A 16933-nucleotide genomic window follows, 5' to 3' on the forward strand; every position below is an offset into this window, starting at 1 on the left:
CAAAGACAATGAAATGGGGCAATAAATTATAGGATGCCCAAGCACTCACAACAGCGGGAACAATAGGATGCTTTATTTTGGGTTATTGAGTAAGCACTTATTTTATTAGCAAATGAAAGTTAAAAATGGTGTTCTCTCAGAACTGCTGGGTAAATGCATGGCAATTATTATGTAATTACAGGGGGAAAGTGCACCATCTATGCACACTGAAGAAAAAGTGTTGCCAGGCAATCTAGAGATTGCAAGGTAATTTTAATGGAAGCATACATAATTGTTATGTAATTTGGGAGACTCAATAACCATGCAGCTGCTTGAAGCTCACAGTCATCACAGCAGCAAATGCATCATTGCTGGTTGAGTTCTATTAAATTAGAAGTTGCAAAGTGGATTCCTGTCAGAGCCTGCAAGGTGTTAATCCAGGTCCATGTGTGCACTCTGCAAACAGAGGTAGGCAGTGAAGTGGCTGCAGTAGCCAAACAGATGGGAGATGTGGGGTGACCTTTAAAATGATGGGCGATGGCAGGGGGTCCACAGGCACTGTGTGTCAGTGGGGGGATAAGCTGTGCTTGTCATTCACGATGCTTGCCTGCAAGGAGGACTGATCTGGAGAGAAGCATTTGGAGGCAGAGTGTGGTAATACTACCAGTTCACCTGTTTCGGTTTTGTTTGTGTGAACTGCTTTGGGAGTCATTTAATCACACACACACTTTAATTCACGTCCTGTAGTGAAATGGGCTCTGCAAAGGAAAGTGCTTTTCCTTTTGCTTGGAAGACTTCTCCAGTACTACTCGTGTTGCTCTCATGAAGTGGGAAGGCAGTGTGCTGTGAGTGCCACTGGAATGGTGATTTAAGAAGGTACTTAAACGTTTTGGGTAGAAAAGTTTTGCTGGATTATCCATGTCATTAACTGAAGCATGTGCTTACGTGCCTCCGAATTGGGGATATTTGCAATTACCTTCCTTTCTACTTGTAATCTGCCTCTAGTAGTGTTTATCTGGGGTTAATTAAATTTCAGTCTTCTTTCTGGTAAGCATTGCTTTCCCAGTGGCAGTCAGAAGAAATGGATGTGCTAGGAGGCAAATCACCAAAGGAATCAGCAGCCAAGCCAGGAATCAACCCTAAAAACTGGAGGCTGAGTGGGGTGCTCCTCTGCAGGCCAAGCAGCTGCACAGAGTGAGCTGAGGTGCCAGCACTCAGGACAGGCAGATGTTGTAGCCGTGCTTCAAGGGTCAGTAACTCAGGCATTTTCTTAGTCAGAGGGGTTTTTTTTTTTAATATAATAGCCCCTGATATTTTTTTCCATTAATACGTTCAGTTCTTTTTTAAGCTTTTGTCAGTTTCCAGCATCTGTTACCTGTTTACATGGTGTGTAACAAGCAGTTTCTGTCTGTGTTTGAATCTGGTCCTGGAGGCTTCAGCTGACAGAAGGGGTGACCAGACACAATCATGCTCTGTCTGCACTGCCCCTGCCTTTAAAGATGTCTGTTGCTTTGTACTTTAGGGCTGTCTGTTGGAGGCTGCAGAGTCCTTATCTATGTCATTGTTGCAAAGTGTCCTTCCATCCCTTTGAGCATCTGTTAGAAAAAGCTAGGAATCGTGGAGTCCCCCAGGCCTAATTAATGACAGCACAACTGTATTTTGGAGTTAGAAATATGGCTGAAAATACTTACCGTGCTTCCTTCCCCTAAGAAAACATACAGGTTTTCTGGACAAAGCCAGGTGTTCTGCTGTGCCTTACTTACTGTTTTGTTCTGATACCTTGCTTGTGGCGATAATACAGGTTTGGTTTCATGACACTGTTTAAGTTTCCTTCTGCACTGACTGAGAGGTAACTGATAGTTTGTAATTGCACAGTTAATGGCTTTGCTGAGTGATGGTGCGTTTGGCATGGTGCTATTTCACTTTGGCAGATGAACAGTGGAAATCAGTATCGGGTGAAGGAAGGGTTTTCTTCCATTGTTGTTGGTAAGGAATGTTTTGCTTGTGACCTGACAATTGGTTCAATACAATGGACAGATACCTGAAACTCTCCCCCAGTGGTGGAAGCTGCAGGAGAGGTGTGAGGAAGTCTAACACACAAAAGATTTGCCAGGCAGGTATCCAGTTAGGATTGGAACACAAGTGGCTTTGTTTAGTAAGAGCTTAAGTGGTTTTGTTTAGTAATAGATTAAATAAGGTGTAAGAGTAAGCAAGTGAAAGGCCTGTCTGAGCAGGTAGCTTAGCTCTGACAGTAGCCAGGAGCAGACACTTAGCACAGAGCAAGCACATGAGCTTGACCCAGGAGAAAACCCTGCTAACATGTACAGTCTGGATGAAAGACAGAGGCCATCCCTTCTGCTATGCACCTGCAAACTTGGTATCCCTTCTGGCTCATGAGAAGCTAAAAGAACTGTTGTCAGTGTGACTGAAAGGAAAAAGAAACACTTTTTCCCCTACATTCTCCGTAGAAAATGTATAATTTCCCTATTGCAGTTTTTTAGGGAGGTGAAGGGTAGCAGTTCTGGTTCCCTGTGCAGAGGAATGCTGATCTCATCTGTATGAACTGTTGAGCTCAAAGGAAAGTTGTGATGCACTGCTAAAGGCATTGGGAAGTTACCTTTACAGAATCAGTTCTGTACCTGTACAAGTGCCTGTGGAGCGTGGAGTCCCAGTGTGCTAAGCCTGGAGCAGTAACAGTACCTGATATGCTGATCAAAGGCTGGCTTTCCTGAGATAAGACTTAATCTATTTGACCATCAATATGTGAGTATAGTCTCCATTATCTTAAAAGATAAGCAAATAAATCAACAAAGTCAACAGAGGCTTGTCTCTTCTTAAGAATATTGACTGTGATGTAAGCCAGGGCTGGAGTCTGTCAAGTGCCAGTGGCATAGATGGCTTTGGGCTCTTCTGGCTCATGGCAGATGTGGTTTCCTCAGGCCTCATGTTAACACGATGCAGCAGGACTTGAACACAAGTCCATGGTGGAGATTGAAGGAACTCCCAGCCTGTTGTGTGCTCTCTTGTGGTTTTCTTTAATGTAGTTGTGTGTATTGCAGATAAATGAACAGAGAGTACTGTATGTAAGAGTAATTATCTGATGGAGTAGATCAGAGAGATGCATAAGAGCCTTTTATGAAAGATCAAGCAGTTTGATTTTTGTTTTATTTGAGGAGTTATGTAAGCAGTTGTTCTGGAGGCAATAAGCAGCCCTAAGCACAGGCTCTGCAGGTCATTTTAGCAGAACTTGCTGTGTGTATCCCATTCACAGCTTTGCCAGTGGTCCCTTGAATGTTGCCGCATGTGTAGCCACAGCAGGAAGCCGTTCTGTCTGTGACCATGCTGTGCTCGTGTGGTTTGGATGGCAGGTGTAGAAGGCAGCCTTGGGCCGGAGTTACTCTGTAACATGGCTGTCCTGGCTAAAAAGGTTGAGCATCTCTACCACAAGCCAGTAAGGAAGCTGGACTCCCATCTCTTCACCAGGCTCTTCTGAAAGGGCTTGTCCAGCTGCATATGCCAGGTGATGAGGTTTGTTGGATCAGTAGAAGAATAGTGTCAAGCTAGTGAATAGAGCTGGGAAAATCAGCCTGGGATCCTTACCCCAGCCACTGAACAGTACCCCCTGAAATGAGCTAAGGATGGGAGGTGATTCTGTTGTACAGTGCACTGCATCCATTTCCTGTGGCTCATTCTGAGTGCGCTGCAGATCAGTGGGGAGGCTTGCTTCAAAGAGCAGCCTCTCTTTTAAGCTCTGGATGGTGGTGCAGCAGCTTCCTTGGGAGAGTGTTAAATCATTTCTTTGCTACAGGGGTAATGTGAAAGTAATACTAAACAGACTCTGCAGTAGCACCATATGGATTGCTTTTGCCCTTGAATGGAAATGGGACTCTGTTTTTAATCAAGTATGATTCAACATCAGCCTGAGTAAATAGCAGGATGTGTTAGTGCATTGTGAAAATTTTATACATGCAGCTTTTAAATGGGCTTTTAGCAAGTTGGTATTAATCTGCTGGAGCTCTGAGGTTTCCAGAAGGCTATGCAGGAAAAGGCACCCTTTTTAAAAAGGGCTAGGGAACAATCTCTCATTTTTCTTTTCCTAGCGCTGCTCTCAGTTCCTTCTTGGTCTTCACTGGCTGTTAACATAGGCAGACATTTCCCAGGCACTTGTTTCTGAATGAAGAGGAAAGCCTACTTAGACCCCGAATAACCTGTGGTATCTGAGTTGAGGAGCATTTTTGAAATGGCAGCATAGTTGCATGCTGTGGGGAAAAAAAAGCTGGTTTGTTCAACTGAAGACAGCAAAGGGTCTGAACAGAAATAAGTGATTTGCTCAGCAGGGCTTTGCTAACAGGCGGTGGTGGAGCAGAGTGGCAGAGCTGCAGGAGACCTGTGGAGGGCCCAGGCAGGGCCATGTGCTGCTCACACAGAGAGGAGCCAGCAGGCCTAGGAGCAGAGATCCTCACCCGAATCTGCCCCTTTCTCCAGCCCCATCCACTGCAGTGCCCTGCCTGATCATTGCTTTTCAGTGCAGCACTAACCCACACAGCGCAAGTTGCAGTTGCAATGCTCCCAGACCCACAGCTCCCTGAGAGGCAAGGGTACAGTTGAGTGGTGAGAGCTCCCTGGGGACAACGTGCTTGTTATTGCAGTGATGACACTTGTAGGATTGGCTTCCTGCAAGATTTTTTTTGTTGTTTGTCAAGTCATTTGGCTCTGATGTTCAGAGGCAATGAAAGCCTGTGCTTTGCTTTAACACCCTTCCCACAACGCCCACTGGCTTTCCATGGCGATGATGTTCAGTGTGTACCAAAACATTGTCCTAACTGGGCATGTTTTGTAAGCTGGAAGTACAAATTCATCCCCTGGAGAGTCAGCACCCGGACTGTTGTGAAGGCTTGGAGTGACCTGGATGGCAGAAGACAACCAGGATTTCACCAAGTCCAATTTTGGATGTGCCTGGCCAGGCTTTCAGACACAGGTTGTGATGGAAAATGCAGTGCGTGCACCCTTACTTTTCATGCCTGCTCTATTCATGGGGCAGCTGTGAGGTTCAGCAAACAGCTATTTCTAATGCATTTTGGGAACTATGCCTCTGAAATGTTCTACAAATTCATGGGATTGTTTGTTATTCAGATGCAGATTGGCCTGAAATACCATTACCTTTCCACAAAACTGAAGCATGTCTCTAATAAAACCAAATTTAATGGAGCTCTCCAGAATCAGACTTTCTCCTAAGGGCTCTGTGATATCTTACATTGTTTCATTTTCATTATGAATTGGTGTTGATTTATTTTTTTTAATTAGTCCTGTCAAGAAGGAAAGTGCAGAGCATCTTGGAGCACAGAGGAGTTGTTGTGGTGAGCTGCTGACCTCTACTCTTAAGAGCAAAGTCGTTTCCAGATAACAGCAATGAGGGAAACTGTTTCATCAGTTTGTTGAAGCAGCTTCAGTTAAGCCATCTGCTTTGGCCAGCTCTGCTTCAGTTTTAACCCTGGGAAGGATACAGACACATCCATATACGTGGAAATTGCTGTGTTTTGTGTGTTTCTTGCTCTCAGACACTTCAGAGTGATGAAATGTGTGAGTTAATTTGTGCTGATGGCTGCTTTTTACTCCCTTTTGACTGACTTTGGCTGTCACCTGCTTAGAGGTGGCTCCATGAGTTGTGTGTTCCTTGTGCTGTTGTCCCTTCTGTACAGTCATTAGCAATCTGGAGGGTATTGCTAGTGGTTGGCTTTTATTTCTGAGATGCTTAGCTCTCCCTTTAGAGTTCTACAAGGATAACACCATCTTTTCCTCCGTGTATTCTACTGGAAATGCAGATCACACTGGTTTAATACATACTTGTCCTCCAAGACAGCCCTGTCCCCAGCCTCCTTTTGTGTTGCACTGCAGTGGTGCCTATGTCACTGCTGGAGCACCCCACTGCATAGCTGGCCAGCCTCCAGCCAGCCCTGCTGTAAAGCACTAAGCACTTTAAGTACTGCATTTCTTCAGAACAGAAAACTGATTTCAGGTTGCCTTCATCAGTTTAGTAGCTCTACACCAGATCATTTATTGGCAGGCATGAACTAAAGCTCTTTGTGTTTGTAGCTGTGATGGAGCCTCAGTCGTTTGCACCAGCTGGTGCTTGGTGCATGATTTCTGTCCCATGTCCTCCTCTCTTTATGGCTATTGCCTTTCCACAAGGCAGCTAGACAGAAGACATGCTCTAAGGATAAGTTTTTCAAGCCAACTTGTGCAGAACTTTCATTGCTGTCACCTACACTGCACTGCAAAGCAGCATGGTGTGTGGGTTGGGCACTGCTCCCAGCACCACCATTCCTGACCTGGCCAGCCACATCCCCTCTGTGCTTATTTCCTTCACATCTCAGTTTACTGCTATTTAAATTGTTTGCCAGGTTTGCCCCTGGCTGACGTTGCATTGCAATGCCCTGGGACATGTCATTCTCACTTTTGAAAGCACAGCCTGTGCTTTGCTGCCCCAAAGGCACTTGTGCTGATTTTCTCCTCTGAGCGGTCTAGGTCATAGACTATCACTGTTCTTAATGCTCATGTCAAGAATGGATGTTCTGGTCTGTGAGGCACAAATGTTCATTGACTCCAGTGTTGGACTACTTTTTGCAAAGGATGTTTTCTTCTTCTTTGTTCATATTGCTGCAGTGCTCAGACACACTGAGCACCAGGCTGATGTGGGCACTGAACAGAGCAATTGGCAAACAGACCTTCTACTTTCATTCAATTGCTCAAAGGCAGGGAATGTGTTTTATGAGATAAATAGTATGGGGAAAAAATAGTGAAGAGCCCAGAGTACCTGCTTCCCTAGTGCAGACCCCTCTGTTCTCAGGCTTAGCTCTGGGGATGGTCTACACGTTTTTGTAGCCTGTATTTTTGTAGAGGTTTGGGGAATCTCAGCTCTGTAGGATCAGGCATATTGCTCAGCAGCCTGCACCCAGTCATGTGCGTGAAGGGCATCTAATCATTTCCTGAAGGGAAACATCACTTCCCCTCTCCCCATTTTCCTTTTTTGCTCTACCTCCATTACCATAATGAAATGTCAGCTTGCCACCAGCTTTGCTGCATAGCAGATGTCTCCTCATAATTACTGTTGTCGCAGAGCTTTCAGTGTTAATCTGACTGTCTAGCCAGGCTGTTAAAGCATTAACTGGCTCACATCGCAGCATGGCCACAATGTTGTTGCACATCTGGAAGAGGATGTAACCACCAGTGTTTTTAACTAATGCTCTCCATCAGGCTTTTGTCTGTTGTGTCTCCAGATCAGCTCTTAGGGGAATGGAGCGTCACTTTACCTGTGGGTGTGTGTGCTGCTAATGAGTCAGCTGCCCACAGCGCGCTGCTTAACACAACGCCTCTGAAAGCTCTCCCACCCAGCCTCAGTGTGCTGCCCAGATGAGTTACATGGAAGTGATCCTAGATCTCTGCATGTGTTTGAGGCTCTCTTTCATGTGCCAAGGACAACATCAATCAGCATTGCTTTAACCTAAGGAGAGGTCCTTGCAGAAAAAATATCTGCAAATGTGATTTCCCTTCCTCAGGCAAGGCCTGCTGGAAAGCTTTCTTGGGAAGAGCAGAATGGTTACGTGGAGGTTGTTCATTCTTGCTCCTAAAACACAAGCTGATTTGCTCTGTAGGGCAGGTTGCTTCTGTGGCAATGCGCTAAACAGGTTTGTAAACCAGGAAAGGATAAGATCAGTATTTTCCTCTCCCAATTGCGTGTTTCCTATGAGATGCCAAAAGCAAATGTGAAAATGATAATTGAGGCTGGGGGAGCAGTGGGGTGCAGGGGTCCTGGGAAAGGCAGGAAGAACTGGAGCATTTCCACTTCTGTTCAATACAGTCTGCTGGATTTTCTACAGCTCTGCTTTTGGGGACATTTCATGTTCTGAAAGCTGTTCTTTGATTTAAATTTTTTCTCTGCGTTCCTAGGAGTCATTTTTCTACAGCTCCCTGCTGCTTCTTTCCTGAGCATCCAAAAAAATTGCTTTATTGCAGCTGCAACATTACTTCGTAGATAGCTTGTAATGAAAGATTCCTGCTTTCAGAGCAGGATGTGTGAGTCTGCACCTCTATTTGCATCTTTGCAGAAAGGTTTTTGTTTGGGTGGATCAACTACCATGGCAAACCATATTCTTGTCTTCTTTTCTTAGTGCACTACCAGAAGATCATTCACCGGGATATCAAGCCTTCCAATTTGCTCTTAGGAGATGATGGACATGTTAAAATTGCTGATTTTGGAGTCAGTAATCAGTTTGAAGGGAACGATGCCCAGCTTTCCAGCACAGCAGGAACACCAGCCTTCATGGCACCAGAGGCCATTTCAGACACGGGCAAAAGTTTCAGTGGAAAGGTAGGTCGTGGCTCACGGCCAGTGTGTGCTGGGATCTCACAGGCACTGCACAAAGGGTAGCACCACACTTACATCCTTTGCATTTTGCTCTCTGGCATTATGGTGTAGATTGGCATGGTGGATTGTTTTCAATTAAAATCAAAGCTCTAATTTTGTGTTCAGGCAAAACTCACGTTGGTTGTTCTGTACAGCAGGTAGATGGACTTTTTGTCAAGCCCCTGCCAAGACAAGGAGGCAGGTTAGAGTCCAACAGGGCCCTTTTCCTGCTTGGCAAGGAAGGACAAAAATCCCCATTTCCTTCCAAAGTAATCATGATTCACAGAAGGTTGCTGGGCACCAAAGTCATATCTTGTTACCCTGAAAGTGAGGAATGTGGATGAATATTGTAATGCAGGTGTTAGAATAGGGTCTAGCTGTTGCTTTTAGTCTTTTTTTTTTCTTTTTCTTTCAAACTTGGAAGAAGACTTGAAGTTCAGCTGTTCCTTGAGGTTCAGCCTGGAGCTGTCATCTTCTATAGGAAGAAAGGACTGCTCACTGGTCAGTGCCCTTCACAGCAAAGACAAATGTGGTGATGTCTGAGCCAGCACAGTTCTCTTTCCCCACGAAGGCCATAAATGCCTTTGGGAGCCCAACTTCAGAGACACTCTGTGCAATAAAATTAAATGTAAAATGTTAAATGTGTGCAAGTAGTTCTGTGAGTCAGTGGGAAAATCCAGCTCATTTCTATCCTCTGTGTTGCATCTAATTTACTGCCTGCACTTGCTTTCTTTCAGGCACTTGATGTATGGGCCATGGGAATTACCCTGTACTGCTTTGTTTATGGGAAGGTAAGCTGGCTTTCAGATGCTGGAGCCCTGTATGAGAGTGTCTGCCTGCCTGTCTTTTCGCTCATTCCTTTCCAAATAAAGGCAAATGTTAGAAGCAGAGGTCTACTTTCCACACACTTCTGTTTTCCCAAATCACCCTGCAGATGAGAAGGGACTTCAAGAGCTGACCCCTGTACTCAGAATGGAAAAACAGGTGTTTGAATAATAATACCTGACTCTAAATTATGCTTGCCACACAGGTCTTCAAGCAGTGAAGCAGGTCAGTCAGTATCAGTATTTCTGTGCTACAGATAGAAAAATGTAGCAGAGAAAAGGAAAATGGTTGCATAGGAGGCTGGATAGAGAGGGCTGTCCCAGTCACGTTCTGTATTTGTTTGGTCCCTCTGCTTTTCTTCTTTATATATTTACTTATTTTAAAGAAATGGCTTTATTTCATGGAGGAGATTTTACTTCCATTTCCACATCAAATCCAGACAGTGCACACAGGAAGTTCATTTCTAATGAATGAATGGCAAACACCAAAGCGGTGCCAAGATCTTTGACAACTGGGAAATCTTTGTTTGTTTTACAGTGTCCTTTTATAGATGAATATATTCTGGGTCTTCATAACAAGATCAAGAGCAAGCCTGTGGAGTTCCCAGAAGAGTAAGTAAACTTTACTCAGCTACTGTAAAGTAAAGATCAGTCTTTGGCATTGCTTGCTGTGCAGTATAAGTGCTGGTGGATCACCATTGAGGGATGGACAGAAGCAGGTGAGGTTCTTTGCATTCTCCTGGGTCCTTCATATGAGTGTTGTGCCAGCATTGCTGTAAAAGCATTGCAGCTGCCTTTGCTGCTTATGTTTGTATGTTGCAGATGAAAACTAAAGAGAATTGCTCTTGAGACTTTCAGTGGAAATAGGGGGATTGAATTATGGGCCCACTGAGTTCTGCCTCAGCTTACTTGAGTGAAGATGCTGGAAGCTGGGATTCATTGAAGTTTTGTACTTCTGCTATCTGGCTAATAGCTGGAAAGATTCAGTATGTTGGCTTTCTATAGTAGTTTGTTAATTATGATAATACTCAGACCTTGGACTTGGTCTGAGTAAACACCCACAGCTTACACAGATCTACCTTGGAGCTGGGAAATGTCTCCTGAAGGGTACTTGTCCCACAACCTGCAGAGTCCCAAACCTGCCTTATCCAATGCAGTCTAAGAAAATGTGGATTTGTCTTGTGTGCTGGCAAACTTGGGCTTATATGCCACTCTTTTGGAGTTTCTCTTCTTGTTCCTAGTTACAAAAAGCATGATTTTTTTAGAAATAAAATTACTTGATTCAAAACAAGGGTGAGGAAATTAAAAATCTAATGTAAAGTACATCTGTTATTACAGAGGAAGGGAGAGATATTGCCAGACAACCCCAGATAATGTACAAATATCCACTGTTACATTATCTGTGACACACTCACTGAATTTTTAGACGTTCACAGTGAGGGGCTGGGCCACTGCTTCAGCAATCCCAGGCTTCCTTTTGAGTCTGCAAAGAGAAATGGGTACTTAGAATGTCCTATTTTAGACATCTGCTTTAGATAGGATGACTCACAACCCAGACTCCACTGGCTATATTAATTACCTCTCCACTGACTGTGAAGCACAGCCGCTGCAGATAGCTCAGATGAAGCAATCTCTACTTGGGCTGATGGAGCCACACTGAGGACTGTGTGGGGCACGTCTCTGCTCCTAAAGACCTAAGCACTTGTTTGGTGTCAAACACAGGCCCCAGTGGCCCTGGTCACTGGTTTGGGTTAGTTCTGATGGTTGGTGAGATTTGGCACATAACAGGGCGTCAGGCACTGAGAGCACAAAGGCTGGCCGTTCACGCTACATTGCTGTGTTTCCACCTATTGTTCTGTAGGAGATGCAGGACTTGGTCTGTAACAGCACTGCAGCAACAAATAAAAATAAATAGTTTGTTTCTCTCTAGTCTCTTTTCTAGTCTCTCTGCTTGCTTAGGTTCTGGCAGAATGCCTGTCCTCTCAGCCATCATATATTTGGGTTAGCAGTCAGCTTACAAGTGACTGTTCCCATCTGTCTCTGCAGTAAGTTATTAACATTTAACGGGCTAACTGGGTTGTGCTAAGAACATTTTCTTCATTCAGACATTTCCTCCAGCAGTAATGCAGCTCTGCAGTTTATTTGGACTTCTCAGTCACCTGGTCTCTCCATCTAAGAAAAAGCTGTACCCCTCAGTAGGCTGTTGGATAAGTAGAGCTGCTGGGTGTTGACATCTGTCTAAACCGCATCTATCCATGAGATGAAATCAGTAACAAAGACGTACGTAAAGCTGGAATTCACTGGGCTGAGTCCACACTGACCTCCCACGGAATTAGCACCTCGTTACAGTTAGGAATATTTTGGTTTCAATTTATTTCACCATGGCTACAAAAGACGCATTCCTTTGTGCAGACATGGAAATTCATTGCCTGTTCCCTGACAACCTTTGATGAAGTGGACTGTACCCATGCCGTCCCTTCCCTTCCCTTAGAGATGCTAGGGTAAATATTTATCACTCCAGCGTTCTCGTTCATGTCGTTCAGTCCTTGGCGTGACATGAGATGAACGAGGTTAGCTGCAGCTTGCACCCTGGTGATCCTGACGTGGCTAAAAAGCACACTGGAGGAGTTTCTGGTCAGGCACATGCTAAGAGAGCCAGAAGCTCTGCGCAGCTCTTCCTGGTAAAGAGCTGAATTTCAGGACGATATCCCCTGGCCTTGCTGCCTGCAGGCGCCCTGTAAAGCGATGTATGGGATGGACAAATCCCTCAGCATCAAATGAGTGCTGAACTCTGTGATGCTTGGTGTTTTCCTGAAAGCTGTTACAATGCTGTGACTATGAGAAATTGCAGATTGCACAGACTTTTCAAATGAAAAATGACATGGGCTACAAGATGAACCCTGGCAGAATAGAGAGAAGGGAAAACAGAGGCAGGGTAAGGCAGTCAGTTACCTAGTTATAACCCACTAGGAGCTTTGCAGTCTTATTTGCAGGGCTTTTCCTTATAGAATTCATCCTGTTGTGTAGAAATTAGTGTGGTGCCAGAAATGTTAGGTGGTTATTTAATCTATATCTTGTATTTTAAGTTAACATGTTGCTAGTTTGGCACAGATCTGATGTTAAATATTTTACAAACACCACTGCACTTCTGTCTCAGAGTGGTCCTCCTTCAGGAGTCTGTTTATTTTGACCTGCTGAATGCTCTTTCACTCTCCATAGCTGCTCCTTTGTGTCTGGACCTCATCTTAAGAACAGCACAGTTCTTCCCATTCCCACCTAAAACATCACCTGGAATGCAGCCTTGGATGTGGGAAGTCTCTGAGAACTCCTCCTGCCATTCCCCATGTCTGGGCTGTATTGCCTGTTCACTGTAGATACTTGATGTTCGCTCTAAATTGCGCTCACCTTCTGTCCCTTCCCACTGTGTTTTCTTGTGGTTGTTTGTGAAAGATCCCATAACCCAAATGCACGTAAAGTACTCATAAATTATTGAACAGCAGCTATGATTTCATCAGACTAAAACATCCCTTATTATGATTTGATCTTCATGCAGTTTTATGATAGTTCATTCCTTCCTCTTCTTGGGGAGGGTGCAGAGGAGGTGGGCACAGTACCTGGTTCTCATCAGTGTTTTGAATCTGATGTTAGCACTGAGATCCAGCCCTGCCGGCAAGTGACGTTTTATGTTGCCAAATCCATCTCCATGCACATGTACACTTCACTGAAAGGCATTTGTGATACAGGTTTTCAAGAACCCAATGCAGTTGTGTCATATGAGGCATTTTATTTCAGTAGCACTTTCTGATCGTACAGATCAAGTGTGTTTTTAAAGATATGGCTTACATCATTAGCAACAGAAGTCATTGAAGTCTTCAGACTAGAGATGGGAGGGCCAGCAGGACCGAGGGCTTAATGAGAACAGAGTGGCTTCTGGGTTCAGGCAGTCTTATCATTTAGTGTTAGAAACAGTGCTGAGAAGTCAGATATATTTCCATCTCTTAGTCACATCTGTTCCTTTCCTCCTTTCAGTATCCTGGGACTGAGCTGTACAGGTAAGAAATGCACAGCTGTGTTAGTTGGCAGAAGAGTGTAACTACATATCTTAGCAGTGGCCATCATGTCTGAGAAGGAACCAAGAAAACTAAATCTTCCTTTTTCTAGCTGGTTTGCAGAGAAAATACCTTTTGAGCAGCTTTTCTAACAAGTAACTGCAGGAGGGACTGTGCGTGCCTTGGGCACTGGCAGTTCTCTTGTTAACTGTATGCTGCTGTTTTCTTTACTCAGATTACAGATAAGTGACGAGCTCAAGGAGCTGATCTTACGCATGCTTGATAAAAATCCAGAAACAAGGATAACAGTCCCTGAAATTAAGGTAAATTGAGCATTGATACTGCAGTCTTTTGTCTCAACTGATTTTTTGATACCTCCTAATGGGGCAGAGCTGTTCCCAATATTTGTTTTGTGAGCTTTTTCTGGCAAACTGACACAGAAAGGGAGAGTGCTCATTTTGCAGTGTTGTATTGCTGCTGCTTGGGGAATATTGACAAAAGCTCTCTTGTTTACTTATTTAAATTAAAATTACTCAAAATCTGGCTGATTCAGTGAATCCCCAGTAGAATCAACATTGTCGTGGGAACTGTGAGCTGCAGAGGCCATACTGTGAATGCTAGACCTGTGTTACAGGGGCTGGCAATGCCTTCCTTGTCTAGTACTTGTGTGGTGATGGTCTCAAGGCATCACATTTGCTTCTATCAGTATTACTTGGGAGATGCCTATTAACACAGAGAACAAATAGTCCTGACAGAGCACAGTGCTTTGCAGAGTTTGCTTTCATTCTGTTTTAGCACGTGCTTTCTGTCCTCCTTTCACCTCTCGCTGAAGCCTTGAATCAGCAGTATTTCTCAGGGCCCCATTAGCATCCCTTAGAGGGCACACTACTATTCTCTGCTTTGTTTCAGGCCAACACCAACACATTTTCTGTTAAAGCTGATGATAGGAAGGTTGAACTTTGAGAAGAAAGGTGACATCCCTTCCCTCCATGCCCAGGAAGCCACAGCCAATGATAGTGGGAAGTGCTTTGGAGTTGCATTCATTGATTTTGAGTGGCAGACTTTGAGCAGTCTGTGTTCCTCCCCATGTAGGTACATCCATGGCTAACCAAGGGTGGTGAGGAGCCTCTGCCACTGGAAGAGGAGCACTGTACTGTGGTGGAGGTCACAGAGGAGGAAGTGAAGAACTCAGTGAAGACCATCCCAAGTTTGCCTGCTGTGGTATGTATAAACCAGAGCAGTTCATTTGAATGAGCCAAGAGCATGACACTTTGAAGCTCTCAACTGGTAAAGGAGGTTTAGAGGGTACATGTGTGCTCCTGGCCCAGGAGAGCTCTGGGGCTGCCTTCTTACTTATGAGCAATAGGCAGCAGTCAGCTGCACAAAGATGTGCTTTGACTCTTGCCAGCAATGGTCTGTGTCCAGGAATCTGAGCTCACTGCCTAAGCAAATGGTGCTGAGACTGCTTGGAAGTGGCTGTTTTGTGGGTTTTTCTGGTACGTGCTCTAGATGTAATGCTGTTAAATGCTGAATTATTAAAGAAGCTGTTGTTTGACTCCTTTCAACTAACTTCAGGGGGATGTTCTCAGCAGTCTGTTTTTCTTCCTCAAAGATCCTAGTGAAGGCCATGCTAAGAAAACGCTCCTTTGGAAATCCATTTGAAGTTCAGACCAGACGGGAGGAGAGGTCCATGTCTGCTCCAGGGAACCTGCTGATGTATGTATATGCAGCCTTGCCTGGCTCTGCCGTGTGTGCAGTGTAAAAGTGCACAGAAGAGACAAGGGAAGCCATTTACAAATATTTTCCCTATCATTTAAGGACAATACTCACTTTTGCCTAAAATATTGAGGCTGAATTCTGCTTCAAGTCTTCCAGGGTTAAAATACAATGCAGTAAAACAAGCTTGAAGGCTCCTTATAGATGGAGTTATTTCTCTAAGGTGGTTTTGGCCTAAACGCACTTAAGGTACTAAGCTTGGCCTGTTTTTTAAGCTGTTAGTTAGTATGCTGTGATCAAAGATCCACTTGAGATAGGTGGACAAAAATAAGGGTATCTATTGGGTGCTTTAATCTTCTTTCCTTTTCCTGGATAATAAAAAGGTATCAGATGAACAGCTTTTGAGTTTTATAAGCTAGAAATGAAATGATGTGGTTTGTCTGGTGTCCAAGTCTGGGTGTCTGAACTGGCAGGCACCATGAAGTTGTATAGGCAGAGAGCAGAGAACACTTGGACATGACTTTTTCACTTGAGAAGAAAAAGGAGCCTGCTGAATGGCTCACTCTTCAGTATTTAGAGGAGGAAACAGTTAATCTTTTAGCTGAATTTTCCCTGATTTCTTCCTGATCTCCTTATTACGTGTAAACAGCAAGCTAGGCTCTGGTTTTGGAAACGTTATGTGCAGAAATTGTATGGGCAGAAGTCTTTGTAATATGAGGAGGTCTTTTGTGTTTGCAGTAGCTTTTGTTTCTTTAGAGGATGCCAGTAAGGCATTAGTGATCTGAAGGAATTTTTAAATTAGTACTGGCAGGGGGAAAGGCTACTTTAGCTCTGCTTAGACCTGGAAGACTCAGTCCTCTCCACACTTCTGTGTATTACTTTGTTTAATAGCACAGAACAGTTATAAAAAAGGCAGCTGTTGGAATGGCAGGCACATTCACCAGGGAGTCAGAGGGGAATTAAAATGAAAAAACTCTTTTGCAATGCCTGCCTCTCCCATGCACACCTACAAGCTGTGTGTGAGAGCTGCCGTCTGCCACTTCAACCCCTGGGGTCACTGGGGCTGAGTGTCCTGGCAGCACAGACACGAGGCAGGCAGTCACCTCTGGCTCTGCCTTTCATACAGAACCCCCCAGAAGTTGCAGTGGTTCATCAAGCCTTGCAGATCCTGCAGACCACGGCCAGGTTCAGCCCTGTTGTTTTATAGTATCTGCAGAAGACACACTGATCACTACTTAGTTTTTCCAGTTGCAGTATACAGAGGCTTTTTTTTTTTTAAGCCAGCTGTTCATTGTTCAAAGCTAAGTTCTGGGTTTCTGTTCGTATTTGCCATATTTCTTCTGCTTGCTCTAGATTTCTCCTAATTGAGTCAGCACTGGTTTCACTACATTTTATTATGCTCATTTATTGCAACTACTACCTATCAAATTAATTGCTGTGTTTTGACAGACCCAATTTACTTTCCCATTATGGCTGCTACTGCTATTGATGACACGTGGCTGTATGGGGAATCAGTCTCTATTTAGGCAGCCTGCCCTGCTCTGAGAGAGCTGTCACTGTCCTTAGGGCCTTTCTGTGCATGTAGGGTGGAACTGAGCAAGCCAGGAGGGAAATGTGGCTGACAGCTGAGCCAAGTCTCACACCAGGAATAGCTTCTCCCAAAGTGGCACAGAGGTACCTGCTCTGTGAGGGCCTTGTGCTGAGAAAGTCCTGGCACTTGCTGCCATGGGGCTGCTCAAAAATACACTGCAGAGATCGCTAAGGCCAGCTATGTTTTTAGCATCACCTTTAACAAGGTAACAGTTACAGACTGGGTTTACATTTGCCTGGCATTTCTACTTAAAATACTGCCTTGGTCTCTGCTGGTGTTCAGCATCAGTTTCTTCAGTCAGGAAGATTTCGGATAGGTAGCGTAGATTCTGTCGGAACAGAGCCAAACCCAACCAATAGCCATATTAATT

General features: G+C 44.5%; 1 protein-coding gene across 6 annotated transcripts in view; it reads left to right on the plus strand.

Moving 5' to 3' along the window:
- Nucleotides 1-16933, plus strand: part of CAMKK1 (calcium/calmodulin dependent protein kinase kinase 1) — an 88734-nt gene that overhangs the window by 64882 nt on the left and 6919 nt on the right. For all 6 annotated transcript variants that reach the window (XM_042879574.1, XM_042879580.1, XM_042879579.1 and 3 more), the window contains 6 exons: nucleotides 8148-8347; nucleotides 9121-9174; nucleotides 9746-9819; nucleotides 13492-13579; nucleotides 14349-14477; nucleotides 14869-14972. In XM_042879574.1, coding sequence (XP_042735508.1) covers nucleotides 8148-8347; nucleotides 9121-9174; nucleotides 9746-9819; nucleotides 13492-13579; nucleotides 14349-14477; nucleotides 14869-14972 — 649 coding nt within the window. The remainder of the gene's footprint in view (nucleotides 1-8147; nucleotides 8348-9120; nucleotides 9175-9745; nucleotides 9820-13491; nucleotides 13580-14348; nucleotides 14478-14868; nucleotides 14973-16933) is intronic.

Source organism: Lagopus leucura, unplaced genomic scaffold (genome assembly GCF_019238085.1).
Source record: "Lagopus leucura isolate 7727_CA_CO unplaced genomic scaffold, USGS_WTPT01 Super-Scaffold_100024, whole genome shotgun sequence".
Taxonomy (NCBI): Eukaryota; Metazoa; Chordata; class Aves; order Galliformes; family Phasianidae; genus Lagopus; species Lagopus leucura.